The sequence below is a fragment of the Dasypus novemcinctus genome, chromosome 1 (genome assembly GCF_030445035.2).
Source record: "Dasypus novemcinctus isolate mDasNov1 chromosome 1, mDasNov1.1.hap2, whole genome shotgun sequence".
Classification (NCBI taxonomy): domain Eukaryota; kingdom Metazoa; phylum Chordata; class Mammalia; order Cingulata; family Dasypodidae; genus Dasypus; species Dasypus novemcinctus.
In genome coordinates, this window is record NC_080673.1 from 80,697,437 (window position 1) to 80,714,261 (window position 16,825).

At 34.9% G+C, this 16,825-nt stretch overlaps 1 protein-coding gene across 1 annotated transcript; it reads right to left on the bottom strand.

The window, feature by feature from the left end:
* Positions 1-11,233: 11,233 nt before the first annotated feature.
* LOC131279669 (biogenesis of lysosome-related organelles complex 1 subunit 4-like) lies at positions 11,234-11,965 on the bottom strand. The gene has a single exon (XM_058302954.2). It carries the CDS (start codon positions 11,963-11,965, stop codon positions 11,306-11,308), a length of 660 nt encoding a protein of 219 aa, XP_058158937.1. The 3' UTR covers positions 11,234-11,305.
* Between the last annotated feature and the right edge of the window lie 4,860 nt (positions 11,966-16,825).

A 16,825-nucleotide genomic window follows, 5' to 3' on the forward strand; every position in this document is an offset into this window, starting at 1 on the left:
AGGTGCAATGATGAGTGCCATTTGCTGGCTGGTCTGGAAATTGCATGGAGAGAAACTGTTTATGGTACTCTCTGAATCCTACCCATGGGAGAAAATTTTCACCCAATTAGTGAGTCCCTAGCCAAATTTTGATAGCTTAAGGCAGGCAATTTTAAAGACTTAGAATAAGTTGAACCAAACATCAAAGAGGAACTATAAAAAAAATAAAGGCAAAAGAGAGAAATTAACTATCAGAATAAATTCAACAGTTCAGATGCCTAGACATCAGTACAAAATTACAAGTCATACTAGGAAACAGTAAGAAATGGCATAGCCAAAGGATATAACCAAATATCCTGAAGAAGTACAGGATTTAAGAAAATTAATCAGTGATAATCATACAGTTCTCCTAAATCAAAGAATTTAAGGAAAATATGACTAAAGAATAAAAAAATATAAAGAACAGTTTGAAAGCCTGCAAGAAAAGTAACAGACCTTAAGGTACTGAAAGACATGATGGATGAGGCTAAGAATATATTAGAGGCACATAAGAGCAGATTTGAATTGCCCAAAGATAGAATTGGCAATTTCAAAGACAAAACATCTGAACTGGAAAAGACAGGAGAACAAAAGAGAAGAGAATGGAAAAAATGGAACAGACTCTCAGGGAATTAAATGACAATGCAAAATTAACAAACACTCACATTATCCCAGGAGAAGGGAATGGTAAAGGGGCATAAAGAATATTTGAGGAAATAATTAATGAAAACTTCCCAGTCCTTACTAAAGACATAAATGTCAATATCAAAGAAGGACAATGCAACCCAACAGAATAAATCCAAATAGACCTATCTTGAGATACCTACTATTCAGAATGGCAAATATCAGAGTTAAAGAGAGGATTTGGATTCTGAAAGCTGCAAGAAAAAAGCAAAACATCACATACAAGGAAAATGGATAAGATTAAGCACAGACTTCTCATCAGAAACTATAGAGGTGAAAAGAAAGTGGTATGATGTATTTAAGGTACTGAAAGAGAAATCTGCCAGCCAAGAATTTTGTATCTGGCAAAACTGTCCCTGAAAAAAGGCATGAGTTCAAAGTCTTCACAGACAAACAAAAAACTGATAGAATATATTATCAAAAGACCAGAATTACAAAAGATACTAAAGGGAGTACTGCAGCCTGAAAGGAAATAAACAAGGGTGTGAGATTTGGAGAAGGATTTAGAATAGAAGATTATTAGGAAGGGTAAACTAAAAGGTAAGAAGACAAACAATAGAACAATATGACAACAGAGAGCCAAAGGACAAAATGGATGAAGTAATGCCTTTACAGTAATAACATTGAATGTTAATGACTTGAACTCCCCAATCAAAAAACATAGACTGATTAACATATGAGCCATCTATATGTTGTCTACAGAGGTCCACCTGAGAGGTAAGGACACAACCTGGTTAAAAGTGAAAGTTTGAAAAAAGATGTTCCATGAAAACAGTGAACAAAAAATATCTGGAGTAGTGATACTAATATCAGACAAAATAGATTTCAAATGAAAACTGTTATATGTTATGGAGAAGGACATTACACATTATTAAAAGGGATAATTCACCAAAAAGAAATAACTGTACTAAATATTTATGCACCTAACCTAAGTGCACACACTGGAAAAACTGAAGGGAGAAACAGATGTCTCTAGAATAATAGTGGGAGATGTCAATACAACACTCTCAGTATGGGATAGAATATTGAGACATAGGGTAAATAAAGAAACAGAGACTTGAATAATACGATAAATGAACTAGACCTAACAGACATCTATAGAGCATTGCATACAAAGTAGCAGAATATGCTTTCTTTTTATGTGCTCATGGATCGTTCTCCAATATGGACCATATTTTGGGTCACAAGACAAGTTTCAATAATTTTAAAAAGAATGAAATGATACAAAACACTTCTCTGATCCTAACAGAATGAAACTGGAAACCAATAGTGGGCAGAAAATTTTCATAAATCTATGGAGATTAAATAACACACTCTTATACAATCAGTGGGTCAAAGAAGAAATTGCAAGAGAGTTCAGCAAATACCTTGAGACAAATGGAAATGTGAGCACAACATATCAAAACTTATTGGACACTGGCAAGACAGTACTGAGATGGAACGTTATAGCCCTTAATACTTAAATTGAAAAAGAAGAAAGAGCTAAAATTGGCAATCTAAATGCATACCACAAGGACCTAGAAAAAGTACAGCAAAACAGCAAACTCATCTCACACTGAGCTGAAGGAAAAAAAAAAATAAGGATCAGAGCAGAAATAAATGAAATTGAAAACAAAAAAAAAACAATAGAGAGAATTAACAAAACCAAAAGTTGGTTCTTTGAGAAGATCAACAAAATCAACGAACCCTTAGCTAAATTGACAAAAACAGAAGATGCAAATAAATAAAATCAGAGATGGCAGGGGGGACGTGACCACTGACCCTGCAAAAGTAAGAGAGACCATAAGAGGATACTATGAACATCTGTATGCCCTAAAGTAGACAATGTAGAAGATGGACAAATTCCTAGAAGCATATGACCCACCTACACTAACCCTAGAAGAGACAGAATACCTCAACAGACCAATCACAAATGAAGAGATTGAAACAGTCATCAAAAATCTCCCAAAGATGACAAACTCAGGACCAGATGGCTTCACAGGTGAATTTTACCAATTATTCAAAGATGATCTAATACCAGTCTTGTTCAAGCACTTCCAAAATTTGAACAGGAAAGAATACTACCAAACTCATTCTATGAAGCCCACATCATTCTAATACCAAAAACAGATAAAGATACTATAAAAAAAAATAGACCAATATCTCTAATGAATATACATGAAAAAATCTGCAGCAAAATACATGCAAACAGAATCCAAAGCCTATTAAAAGAATTGTACACCACAATCAAGAGGATTTCATCCCAGCTACGCAAGGGTGGTTCAACACAAGAAAATCAATTAGTGTAATAAACCACATTGATAAATAGAATAAGAAAAATCAAATGATCTTAATTGATGCAGAAAAGGCATTTGACAAAATACAGCACCCTTTCACAAAAAAACACTCCAAAAGATAGAAACAGAAGGAAGTGTTCTCAATATGGCAAAGCAGATATGTGAAAAACCTACAGCTAGCATTTACTCAATGGTGAAAGACTGAATGCCTTCTCATTGAGAAATAGAGAGATTGAGAGGGGATGGTTTTTGTTTTTTTTGTTTGTTTGTTGTTTATTATTATTATTGGAATAACAAAAATGCTCTAAGAATGAAATGATGAATGCACAAATATGTGTTTACAATGAATACCACTGATTATATGCTTTGGATGGATTTATGCTTTATTACTGTTTATCATTAAGATTGAGCTGTTAAGAAAAAATATAATAGGTTGGGGAAAAATACACCAAATGTAAGATATGAACTATAGTTGGTAGTAATATCCGACTATGCTCTTGTATAATTTGCAACAAATGTTTTACAACGATGTGAGGTACTGGTGGAGGAGTGATGTTTGGCACCTTTGTATGATGTTATGCCTGTTTGTTTTATGGATTCAAAACTTTTATTATACTTTTATTGTTTGTGTATGTTCATTTATGAACGATACACTAAAATAATTTTTTTAAATAGAGGGAGGAAATTATCAGAGAAATAATAGAAGAAATAGTCTTAGAGTTGAAGGTCAAGAATCTCAAAAGTGAAAGGGCATATTTTTAGATTGGCATAATAAAATTTAAAAGATCACATAATTGAAAAACCACTCTACTGTAAAATTTCAGAAGGCTGGATGTAAAGAAAGAATCCTAAAATCTTCAAAGGGATGGAAAAATGGAGGTTTGGGAAACAAAGGAGTAAGTGTCAATATGGCAGTGAATATTGCTACATCTTGAATATATGAGAGATGCCTACAAAATTCTGACAGAAAATTATTTTCAAATTATAATTCTTAATCCAAATAAACCATCAATCAATTATGAGAGTATAAGCACATTTTCAAGCACGAAAAGACAACTCTTTTTCTTCCCACGTGCACTAAGAGAGGAAGACAAGAGATCAAGGTAATTTAACATAGGAAAGCAGTTAAGGAAAATTTCAAGAAAGACAGTTATCTGCCAGGCCTGAAAAGCAACAGATCCAAACTGGAGCAAGAGGATGGTGGCTTGTGGGAGGAGCTGTGAGATTATGTGCTATACTAATTCATTTGGAAATATTTACTGCTAAGGTTTTGATAGATGTGTGGTGTAATATAGAAAATACATAAATGTATATATAGAAAGCTGAGAAAATGGGGAATATGTCAGATATTAACTATAAGTACAACAAAAAGGTGGTATAAGAGAGGAAATGTAATCATAAATCACCAATTGGTTCAATGAAGAAATAATATTTAAATTTATTTGAACTAACTACTGACTTAACCACAAATCATTAACATTATTAGAAGAATTCAGATTAGGCTGTGGTATTCTAAGAGAGATTATTCCTTAACTATCATATCATGAAACCAATGGATAAGTTATAAAACTGATAAATAAGAAAGAGCACATTAGTATATTATTTAGAACTATTATGGCAATCACCAGAAACAAAACAATAAAAACTGAAAGTGGTACCACTTCAGGGTAAAGCTAAGGGTAAAAATAAATTTTATATGTTTTTTGCTATCTTAAATATGTATATGTATTAATTAAATTTACTAAAATTTAAGATTAATTAACACAAATAGACATACTATGAACTTGGTTGTATTAGCTAGTCACTTTAATTAATCATTTGAAGATATGGGTTGAATTAGAGCTGGTGATTCAGGAAGTAAATGATTTTTCATTTAGGATCTTTTGTTTGTGAGCAGCAAATATCATCTTTGACTGACTTGAGCAAAAGGAGGAAAAAACCAATATTTCTAGAAGACTGTAGATTTTAGATGGGCTCAAAGATTCTGTGGAGGAATGGAGGGATTCCAAGTAGGTCATTCTCTGCTCCAGCAGCAAGAACTTAACGGCCATGTTGTCAGGGTGTTAGCTTCCTGAAATGAGCAAATTGCAACCATTTTATTCTGTCACAGTAGACTTTTACTTCAACTTTTTTTTTTTTTTTCTCTTTTCAGGAGAAAGATTCAGATTGACTTGGTTTAATTTATACTCTCAGCCCTGAATCTCAGAAGACATTTTTCTGTTCACTCTTCCATCAACACTTACCATAATGGATTCTATTGAGCCCCAATACAAGTGACTTTCATCACTAATGTCTGATAGAAAAATAATCCCAAAGGAATTGAAATGTTACTTGTAATTTACATTACTATCTGATTGATATTTAGGCATTGTAAATTATCTGGCTTAATAGTTAAAAGAAATCTGATCATATAACAATTAGGTTTATTTTACAACAAATCAAAAAGAAAGCAAAGAAACAACCAGATGTCAGAAAAATATATTAATATTTAACCAAAAAAAATAGTGTCAGCTAATTGTTTATCAAGTAGTCTCAATTTTTGACTGCCTCCCTTTCTTATCAATAAAAGGAACAGATTAAGTTACAAATCCTTTTCATTTTAACTACTATGAGCACTTAATTTAAGACATTTTCTACTTGACACAGAATTCAAATGAAATACTTCAGTGGTTATTTTTAAATAGTCATAGCAAGCATTGCCTTTCATTATGTAGATTATACATGTGACGCTTGATTATCACAGATTAGATAAAGCCCCAATTCACTGCATGGCTGACAATCAGTTCAATGTTTGAGAATCACAAACCTTACTTTTATTAATCTCATTAACTCATCAGGGCCAGAAAATAGAAGAAGAAAAAAAAAATACCAAAACCACAAAAACTGGAAAACATCTTAGAAGAATAACCTCTCTGGTTATTATATGTAGAAATATATTAAAAGTTAGCATTGCTCCCACTTAAGTCCCAATTTGGTATATTTTTATTTGCAAAGTATGATGAAATTAATGTGGCTTGTGTGACACAGGACAGTCTCCTGATATGATGGTGTGAGACTTAGTCAAAATAAAGGGAGAACCAAAAAAATGGAAAGATTCCAGATATAGTGATTAAATTTAGTTCTGTTTTAGTCTGGCTAGCTTGCCAATTCCTTGAAATTTGGTATAGAAAAATCAATGCTTCTCAGTTTTTATTTTCTTTTCAGAAGGCTATACTAGAAATTTCTAGAATGTCCAGTCATACTAGTTGTAGTGAGTAGAGGTTGGATAACTCTGACAATAAGGAAAACAGCACTTAACTGATTATCTCTGTTTTAGGAACTGAAAGGTAAATCTTGTCCCTTTTAAATAAATGTCTAGTGTCTTGATAATTGATTCTACATGTGGTTAGAGCAGTTCATTCCCTTCATATTCAGAATGGTAGCATCTGGCAAAAGACAATTTTTAAAGAGCAAAAGACAATTTTTAAAGAGCAAAAGACAATTTCAAAATTCACAAATCAATTTTTGTTGTCTTTGGCTATTACAGATTTACTTCAGTCTCCCTCTCTACTTCCTTCTCTCTCTCTCTCTCACACACACACACACACACACACACATACACACAAGACAGAGTTTTACTCCTCGTAAGACCTGTTCTGCATATTTTTAAAAAGTTCTTCCAAGTGTACATACTTTGTGCACTAACATCTAAGAGAAAAGAATTGAGTTTAGGAAGCAACAACAGCTTTTCTATGGGAAACATAATACCTGGAAAGAAAAGGGAGAATATAGCCAATTTTGAAAATTCACTTGAATTGGAAGAAACAGTGGGTGAAGGTGTTACTGTTCCCACTGTCTTTTCTTCTCCCATACTCCTTTTCTTCTTTCCTTCCTACACATCCCCTTTCTTTTCCTCCTTTCCCTATCTCATCCTCCTAGTCTTCTCCACTTTCTCTTTTCCTCAATATTACTCTTTCATTTTTCTTTTTTTCCTCTGTCTTCTTCTCTTCTTCCTTCTCCTGTTTGCTTTTCTCCCTCTCTCTCTCTCAGCTGCCCTTCTATGCCCCATTTATCCTACCCCTTTTGATCATTCTCCTTTTTCCTAACTAACCTCCAGTCTTTTCTTTCTTTATTTCTAAGAAGAAAAATCTCTAAGATTAGAGTCATCTAATTAATCACATGTTTAGTATGATATTTTCTGTGAATTTTAAATGTGTGATTCTGAGAGCTGTCTTTGTTCCTTCTTTTTCTTTTTAAATAGACATTGCGTGATTAATGCATATATTAATATGTCACAGGCAGAACACTAATGATGGAGGTTAAAAACAAAATGAAATGGGAATTCAGATCATCCCAACATCTAAGCCTTTCAAGCTTTTTCTTACAATATTTTCATTATAGTGTTTCTACATATGTTTTTGGCACAAAATCCTTACGTTTGAAGTTAGTTATTTCATAAAGCTTATCCCTTGTGTCTAGATGTGTTTGCTTAATTTTTTTTCTTAGCTCCAGGCAACTGCTTTATTTTCTGAGGCATAATATTGCTTTCTCTTTACTACTTTTTCTTGCAGCTTTTTATAAATATATAGTCTAATATTATACTGTTTCTAAATTTTTATAAATTTAACATTTTCTTACTAATGCACACACATATTCTCTAATCTTCCTCTACAGACTAAAACAAATCTGTTATAAAGAACAGAAAACCTCTAAATCCCAGAACTCTTTCTTTTCAGCAGATGTTCTAAAATGATAGAATGTGTTAAAACACATGTTAGAAACTTTCAAAAATCACCTTACCTAAAGTATTAATATTGCCTATGAAAAAGGCAATATGCCAGAGAGAAGGGACCTGATTAAGATCATTCCATTAGTGTGCAGAATTGCCAGGACCTAAACATTGATTTTGACTCTTCATCAATGTTCACCATCATTTCTAGCTCAGCGCTTCTTTTTAAACAGCAGAGTCATATTCTCAGCTCAGCTCTGGAATGCCAGCAATTGCCGTATATTCAGTCGACTGACTTGCTCAACATATGTTTCAATGTCCTCCTGGTGATCTTCTTTTACAGTAGAGACTGGGGTACTGGAAACTGAATGTCCTGGGTTTGTAGCAAATATTCCAGTTTAGATTTATATTTTGCCAATCAGATTTGCCCAGATATTTGGTTTTGGAGGTGAGTTTAATGGAGAAAGAGGCAGGAGTCCATGAGGCATATGTTTTACTAGTGCAAATCTCACAGTAAACTGGAGCTGACAGTTCTGACAGTTAATTTTCTGATCTTGTCAGCACAACTGTTCTGTTCTTGGAGCTCAACCATGTGACAGTGTCTCCCAGTATAGAGGCCCCTGATTTTAATGAAAAATCACTTTCACTGGAAGCATAGTTCAGTAATGTTATTCTAGGATTTGTACCTAGAGGCCCAGACTAGGACACATTTTTCCAGACCTTTCAACAATTTTATGAGCAACTCACTCTCCTTAACATTGCATGAGATATTCACATCATCTTTAACTGCAACCTGCTTGAAAGTTTTTGGTACCAGAATTGGTTGTAGGCCATGGATCTTTTTGGTCTGGAATATTGGACCAAGACCTAATATCTGACTTAATTTTGTTCTAATGTAGTAAGGATCTAGTTATCATTGGAAGTTGGGGCATAGTTAATCTGTGGTACCCTGTGGCAAAAATTACTAAGGCTATCACCCATGGTCACTTCAAATAAAGTGACTATTTAAAGACTTTGGTAGACCAAGTGGCAACTTCCATATTTCTGAGTTAAATATCTGCTTCTCAGTATCCTGGAGTACTTATGAAAGAGAGCAACAGGCATAGAGTTAAATTGACCCCAGGCATAATCCAAAAAGGAGATAATTTCTATAACTTCTTTATAAGTAACTCTATTGAAGCCCCATAGCTCACATATCTAAAATCAGATGCACATTTTTTTTTGATTGATGAATCACCTCATATGTTGAATTAATAGTAGTGTCAAGGATGCTATATAAAGGTTAGGTCATTGATTAGGAAAAAGTAGGATGTTTCAAATCAGAAAGGTTTGGATAATTCTAAATGCTTGGTATTCTGAAATGCCTCTGTGAATCTCCAATGGTAGAAAAAACAGACATATGTGAGTATGTTCCTGCTCTCTTTGGAGATTCTGTTACAATTGCATGAGGTAGTTACTTTGCAAGAAATATCAATTATTGTTATAGTGTACCTTTCCTAGCAGTTATATCTCATTACTGGATGCAGATTCCTCCATGTTCCATGGGGTCAAAATGAAGTCAAATCCAGAACGAAAAGGGTAACAGTGCCATAGAATTTCAATATTTTTCTAATTTATCTTAGTGACCTTAGGAATATCTGTGGGAATGAATGCCTGAGGAGTTTCTTTCACTAAGGCATTGAGAACACATAATGGAAGGAAGTACTTCAACATCTCAACCTCATTGAAAGGTCTGTAGTGGCAGTAGCAAAGGTGGGGGGTGGGCGGTGTGCCTCTTTTGAATTAGAGTCCCTAATTTTAATGAAGATGCTGTGGTACTGGTATGGAAGAAGCCCATATTTAATTTCCAAAGGAAAGTTATGAATGGTTGCCCTTGAATGCAATAAAACCAAAGTAGTAATCAAAATGGCTCCCTGTTCATGGGGTATATATGGACAGTATTCTAAGATCCTTTTTGATCTATGTAACTGAATGAATTCTAAATCTCATGTATCCAGTTCTAGTATGAGGCATGATGATGGAAAGCCTTTGCATTTCACCTAATCCCCAGACTTCAATCACGTGATGGGCACCTTATACTTTGGAGAGGCCAAATACTTTTGAAGGAAGACCCTGAGGCCACCTCACAAGTATACACAGTAAACTTCCTCTTGATTGTTCTTAATGTCTCTGGTGTCCAGTCAAGAAAATGGCTTTGTTTTCTGGAAAGGGACATATCTAGAACATTCTGAAAGGTGAATAGACACTGACTTTAATTAACACTCATCCTTGGTTTTTCAGAAAGCCAATGAGAGACAACAGTGTAATTTTTTTTGTGGGCAGGGGTTGAGGCATTGGTTTAGGTGATTAATTTTTGGCTAAAGATGATTTAAAAATTAGTATGGTGTTTCCATGAACTCATTCTTTGTTAATTTCATGTAATAAGTTCACAATAATTTCTTGTTGGCAACAAATCACAATAACCTGCACAACCCTAACCTCTGTCCCAATATTAGCAGACTATTTTTAGATGATGTATTATCCAGTTAATTTTCTAAATAAACTACACGGTCACCTCCTCATTCCTTGCAGACTCTGAAGAAAATGTAAAATATGAAGAGATAACTATACTCAAATGGCAGTGTTGTATTTCCAAAAATAATGATGGTATATATATGTGTGTATTTGTACACATATTCAAATACACATACTCATATCCATCCATACATATACATAGCCATCTATCATCTATATACATAGCCATCTATCATCTATATATCTATCTGAACATCATATATATGGAAATAAAATTAAGATTTTATACTAAAAGGCAGTCTTTATATTGTTTTTAATGTAGAAATGCTTTAATAACAGAAATATTAAGGTAAAAAATTATGAGTAAAAGGGCACAATTGGACAATAAGTTTGACGTACCAAGGGTATTGAAATGTGAAGAGAGATACTTATTAATGTCTTATATTTAGAATAAATTTTATTTTATTTTATTTTATTTTTTTTTCTTTTCTGAAGGAATGTATTTCCAATAAAACTTTAAAACTTATTGACATTTAAATTACAAACCAAACATTGGCAACCATAGACAGACATGTTTGCTATGTACAAACTACCACTGTAAGGTTATACTTTCAAATACAACTTCAGAATTAGTTGCAGATAAACCAACATATTTTCTCAGAAACAGTATCATTTCCTCCAGCATACAATCCATGAAATGAAGTTGATAATGTTAAATAATTTACCATTTTCCTGAAAGCAAGCTATAGAAAATGCAGTAGTTATTATGACTGTACAAGGCTCTGATGATTCAATTCAGGAGTTTTTAAGATTATATAAATATACATATATATTAAAAATACAGTTAGTTGAGTTGTAATATCCATAAAAAGAACAGTTCTGCCAGAGTTCACAGATAAATCCACTCATTTTGCTTCTCCAATCTCCCACCAAGCAGCTTTCAGGTTAGAAATGGAAGACGGAAAAATCATACATTCTACATGAAATCACGAAGACATTGTGAAATAGCCTGCAGAAAATAAGCAAAAAATATCCATTCGCCAAAATCATATATTAATAGTATATCAAGATAAGCATCTCGGTGTTCTCTTAAAGTCTCGCAGACTCAGATCTGAGGTCTTTCGCTGCAACAAGGAAAGTGGTCTTCGGTCCGAAAAAGAACGGGTGGTTCATACCCGGTCTGCTGTTGCCTCGTGGACGATGCCTTGTTAAAGAAGGTGGGCACGCTAATTGTTTGCAAGAATTTTTTAAACGTAATGGGGAAAGTCCCCAGTTCAGCTTCTGCCTTTGTGACCTGTTCCTCCATTCGAGCCACGCTGCTCCCGATCATTTTCACGAAGGCCTCAAGTGTGTCGATCTTGCTGTAGATCTGCCTCATCTTGGTGGCTTTCGCGTAAATGCGGGGTACACCTTCACTGACCACGTGGGAGGAGTCGCCGCGAATCATATCCAACATGCCCACGAATTCGTCCACTTTGGTGAGCAGGTCTTCAAGACTCTCCTCCAAGGCCTCGACCTCGGGCCGGCCCCCGGCGCGGGCTCCGGGCAGCAGGCAGGCGGCGTATTCCGCGGCAGCGCGGCGCAGCAGGGGCAGGTCGCGGCCGGGCGCGCCGTCCTCCGCGCCCTCGTCCTCCCACGGCCCCGAGGCGCTGCTGTGGCTCTGCGACACGTTGCCGCTGTCCCCGCTCCACGCGGCTCCCTGGGGCTCGGGCTCATCCTCAGGCCCGGCCCCCGGGGACCCACGACTGGCGGCGACACGCTCCATGACCCACAGCGGCCCGCGCCCCACAGCCTAGAATAAATTTTAAACACGTGTTTGCATGTGTCGTTTGTTTATATAAATTGAATAATTTAGGCATGTGTAACTTTCATCACATAGTTATGAACTACAAAAATGTGCTGATTATATTGGCATAGAAACTTGGAATTAATGAGGTTTTAAAACAATAAAATCAAAATATACCATGAAGTTTCTGATTATTTGATTTGCTTTAATTATTGGGGACTCGCCATAAGTAACACATGATTTTTGATAAATTATCTTTTAGAAAAGCAAAGTAGGCAAATTCTGGTAAGTATTGTGAGCCAATAAATACTTTTGTGAATAATTTTTGGTTATTTTCATAGCATATCAGAAAATTGGGATATTACATATCACATGTTAATAGGACTTTTGAAGACACTTGTTTTAGTTAGAGTATCCCATCAGTAGAATATTTGTCCTTTCTAAAACCTGATTTCAATTGATGAACGATTGGTCAATTCAAATGACTCAGTCTGAAAAAGAACTCTTCAGTTGAGCAGGTGTGTAAATCATTTAGACATGGTAAATGTCTAATTAACTATATTTTACATGTATCAATTCTTATTTCAATTGTGAAAAGTATAGTAAATAAGATAAATAAAATATTTTAATAAATTCAAATGCTTTTTTTTTCTATTACTATTGAACTTTTTTCATAAAACTGCCACCTGTGACCTACCATCTTCTGGCAAATTCCTAATTTTGTTTAATTTCTAATTCTCAGATTTAAATTCAAACAACAGAAAAAGGGATGGATGTAGAGGGATGACCCAGCTTCTTGAGGTTTTGTTTGAAGTTCTCTCTTTAAATTTTTAAAATATTACCAATTAATTTTTAAATAAAATATACATAACACAAAAATAATTTTAACTTTTAAGTGGGTAATTTTTGACATTAAATACATTGACAATTCTGTGTAACTTTGACCATTATCTCTTTTCAGACTATTTTCATTATCCCAAATCAATCTCAGTTAGGAATAATTACTCAATCTCCCCTTTTCCCCTGCCCAGAAACAATTATTCTGTTTTCTGTCTCTATGAATTTGCTTATTATAAACACTTCATATCAGAAAAATATACAATATTTGTTTTTTTGTGTGTGTCTGACATTTCATTCAAGATCATACTGTTAAAGTTCAGTCATATTGTAGCATATAGCAGGACTTCGTATCTTTTTATGGCAATATTATGAATAATATTGCATTACATGGTTATACTACATTGTATCCAGTGATCTGTTGATAGAAACATGAGTTGCTTCCAGTTTTAAGCTATTGTGAATAATGTGATGAACAGAGATGTAGAAATATCTGTCTGACAGGGGCTATGCCTAGAAGGGAATTGCCAGGTCATATGATAATTCTATGTTTAAGTTTCTGAGGACCAATCAAACTGTTTTCCACATAGGCTATACCATTTCATATTCCCACCAACAAAGTATGCACATTACTCTTTCTCTATATACTTACCAACATTTGCCACTTTTAGTTTTTTGTTAAAATAATATCCTTCCTAGTGGGTGTGAAGTATTACCTCATTGTAGTTGTATTATAATTTGCATTTTTTAATGACTTATGAGGTTGAATATTATTTTCCCATCTATTTAATGGTCATTTGACCATATTCTTAAGACAAATATTTATTCAAATCCTTGCACTATTTTTTGACTGGGTTGTTTGTGTTTTTTCGTTTAGTGGTAATTCCTTAAATATTTTGGAAAGTCAAGTCCTCTATTTCCTTATTGGTATGTTTAGATGTTCTATCAATTTTCAAAAGTGGTGTTTTGAAATTCCATCTGTTATTGTAGAATTATCTATTTCTTCTTTCAATTCTCTCAATTTTGTTCATATAATTTTGGAATCTGTTGTGAAGTGCATGTAAGTTTATAATCAACATATCTTCTTATACATTGAAGTCTTTATCAATATGTATTTTTCTTTTCATTTGTAATCTTTTTTAAATTTAATATGTAGTTTTTCTGGCAATGGTGTAATTACTCCATCTCTCTCTCTTTTTTCCTTGACTTCTTTTTATTTTTGGAGCTCCCTGATGGATTATTTCATAGTAGCTTCTGATTAGATGTACTTTTTAAAAATAATTCTCTATTTATTTTTATTTATTTACTTTTATATTGTCTTTTTCTTAAAGATACATAGATCCCAGAAAATGTCACATTAAAAAATATAAGAAGTTCTTATATACCCCACTCCCCACCCCATCCCCACTCCTCCTGCATCAACAACCTCTTTCATCTGTGTGACACATTCAATGCATTTGGTGAATATATTTTTGGAGCACTGCTACACAGCATGAATTACAGTTTACACTGTAGTTTATACTCTCCTCTAGCCCAATCAGTGGGTTATGGCAGGGTATATGAGGTCTGGCATCTGTCTCTTCAATATCATTCAGGAAAACTCCGAGTCCCAAAAATGCCCCCATATCACACCTCTTCTTCTGTCTCCTTGCCCTCATCAACTCCCATGGCCACTGTCTCCACATCAATGATAGAATTAATTTCATTGCTAGAGTCACAATAATTCTACAGTAGAACACCAGTAAGTTCACTCTAATCCATATTTCATTCCTCCATCCTGAGGACCCTGGGATGGCGGTGTCCACTCTACCTCTAAATCAAAAGGGGGCTTATATCTCACATGGCTGATGGATGGAATTCTCCTGCTTGCAATTGTAGACTCTCTGGGTTCCTGGGTGTGGTGGTTGACCATCCTTACCTCACTGTTACCTGACCTGTGTAAGTCCAACAAATCGGAGAATAGGTATTGCAACTGCTAAGGCTTAGGGCACAAATGGCACATGGACAGTTCAGAGATTCAAGTATCCTGAGCATACACCAACCCCAGTGCCAATCACAGGTATAGTAAATGTGGCAGAAGAAGCATATGTAGAGAAGTCACATTTGAGTCCAGTTCTATCACACTCAGGAGCACAAATACCAAAGTAGCACCCTTGGGCAAGGTACTGAACTCCAGAGCCATCTGCCATGACCGTAGGACCTAGGTGTCTCTGTAGCCCTCAGAAGCACCAATACCTAGTGTTGTATCTACTTTGTCTGTCTCTGGGATCCTGCTGAGATATGCATAAGCATGACTGCTCTGATGACCTCCCAACTCATTGTTGAAGTCTTTTAGCCATATAAACTCATTTGTCTTTACCATTTCCCCCTTTTTTTCAAGGTGCTTTCAGAGTTGCATCACCAGCTGGTGCTTGGTAGTAATTCCTTGGTGCCAGGGAGGCTCATCCCATGCTGGGGGGAAGGTAATGCATTTACAGCTTGAGTTTGTCTTGGAGAGTGGCCACATTTGAGCAACATGTAGGCTCCCAAGAGGTAACCCCTAAGGCACCCTGTAGCTCTAGGCCTAGTTGAAATTTCAAGCACACAGGCTCATAAGCATAGTCATCAGAATCAAGGAACCACCATTGGACCGTCTTTCTTCACTGGTCTTTGCCTTTGCACTTGGAGAATTGTTGCTGTTCTATTGGGGAATGTGGCAGAGCTCTCCAGGATGGGAACTCAGCACTCCCTCAGTTGTCGCTCGCAACTCTACCCACTATGACAATACCCAATGAACATCCAAATATATCTATATACTCTATACGCGTGCCCTGGAGAATTCCCTTCCACCCATGCATCCCCCATCAATGACACCCCATACCAGCACTCCTCCCCTGCCATAGTTGGACCCCTCTGTGATCCAAAACTTCTTAAAAAATGAAACCTACTATATTGACAAATTCAATTAGTTGGAAAATGAAATAGTAATGATAGGTTTAAAGATTAGAAATAGAGTACATAATAATTTAGAAAAACCAGAATAAAGTAAAAAATAAATTGGGGTATTAAAGAATGAAAAAATATCATAAAACTTTTAAAAAAATATTTTGTCTTTCATCACTGTAATAAGTGTTGCCCTGTATCTACAGTAGCAAGGCAATCTCTTCCATTTCTTCCTCAGTGTCTACATCCTTTTATTTTTAAAAATTTTTATTATGTCTTCAAAAAAGTTTTAGGTCACAGTAAAGTCACATGTAGAATGTAGGGACCTCCCATATACCCAACATCGAACACTTTTCCCCCTTCCCCAGCAATTATCTTTTTACCTGTGGATGTTACAGTTGTTAAAACTGGTTACAGATATTGAAACATAGCTACCAATCAGGGTTCCATTATGGTTTACATTTTAGACTATACACTTTTATAAATTTTTGGTGAAATTTAACATGGGCTGTATCCATCGTGGCATGATCTTGTGGAACATTTCCATTTCCCCCCAGTTACCCCCTCTTCGATCTATTTTATTCCTCTCTCTTCCTGCCCTCAGGACCCAAAGTGTTTGCATGGAATATCATTTCCCACCCTAATACTTTCAAACTCTTTGTTTTTGTACATAAAGTGAGTCTCTTGTGGACAGCATATAGAAGGATCATACTTTTTTATCCAATCTGCTGATCTCTACTTTTAAAAAGGAGAACTTAATTCACTGACATTTAATACAATAACAAAGAAGGGAGGATTTACTTCTGCCTTTTAGCTATTTTTTTCTCTATGTCTTGAATGTTTTTAAAATGTAATTACTGAATTACTATGTTTTATATATTTAGTTTTTTTTTTAATAATGTACCATTTTGATTACCTTCTTCTTTCCTTTTCTCTATGTTCTTTAATTTTTTTCTTAGTGGTTACCTTTGTAACTACCATTAATATCTTAAACTAGTAACAACCTAGTTCAGAAGACTACCAACTTAGTTTCAGTATATAAAAAAATCTCTACTGCTAAAAGGATAGCCATAGCCAAAA

Coding starts and splice junctions, on each gene's coding strand:
- LOC131279669 (XM_058302954.2), bottom strand. CDS start 11,965: ATGGAGCGTGTCGCCGCCAGTCGTGGGTCCCCGGGGGCCGGGCCTGAG.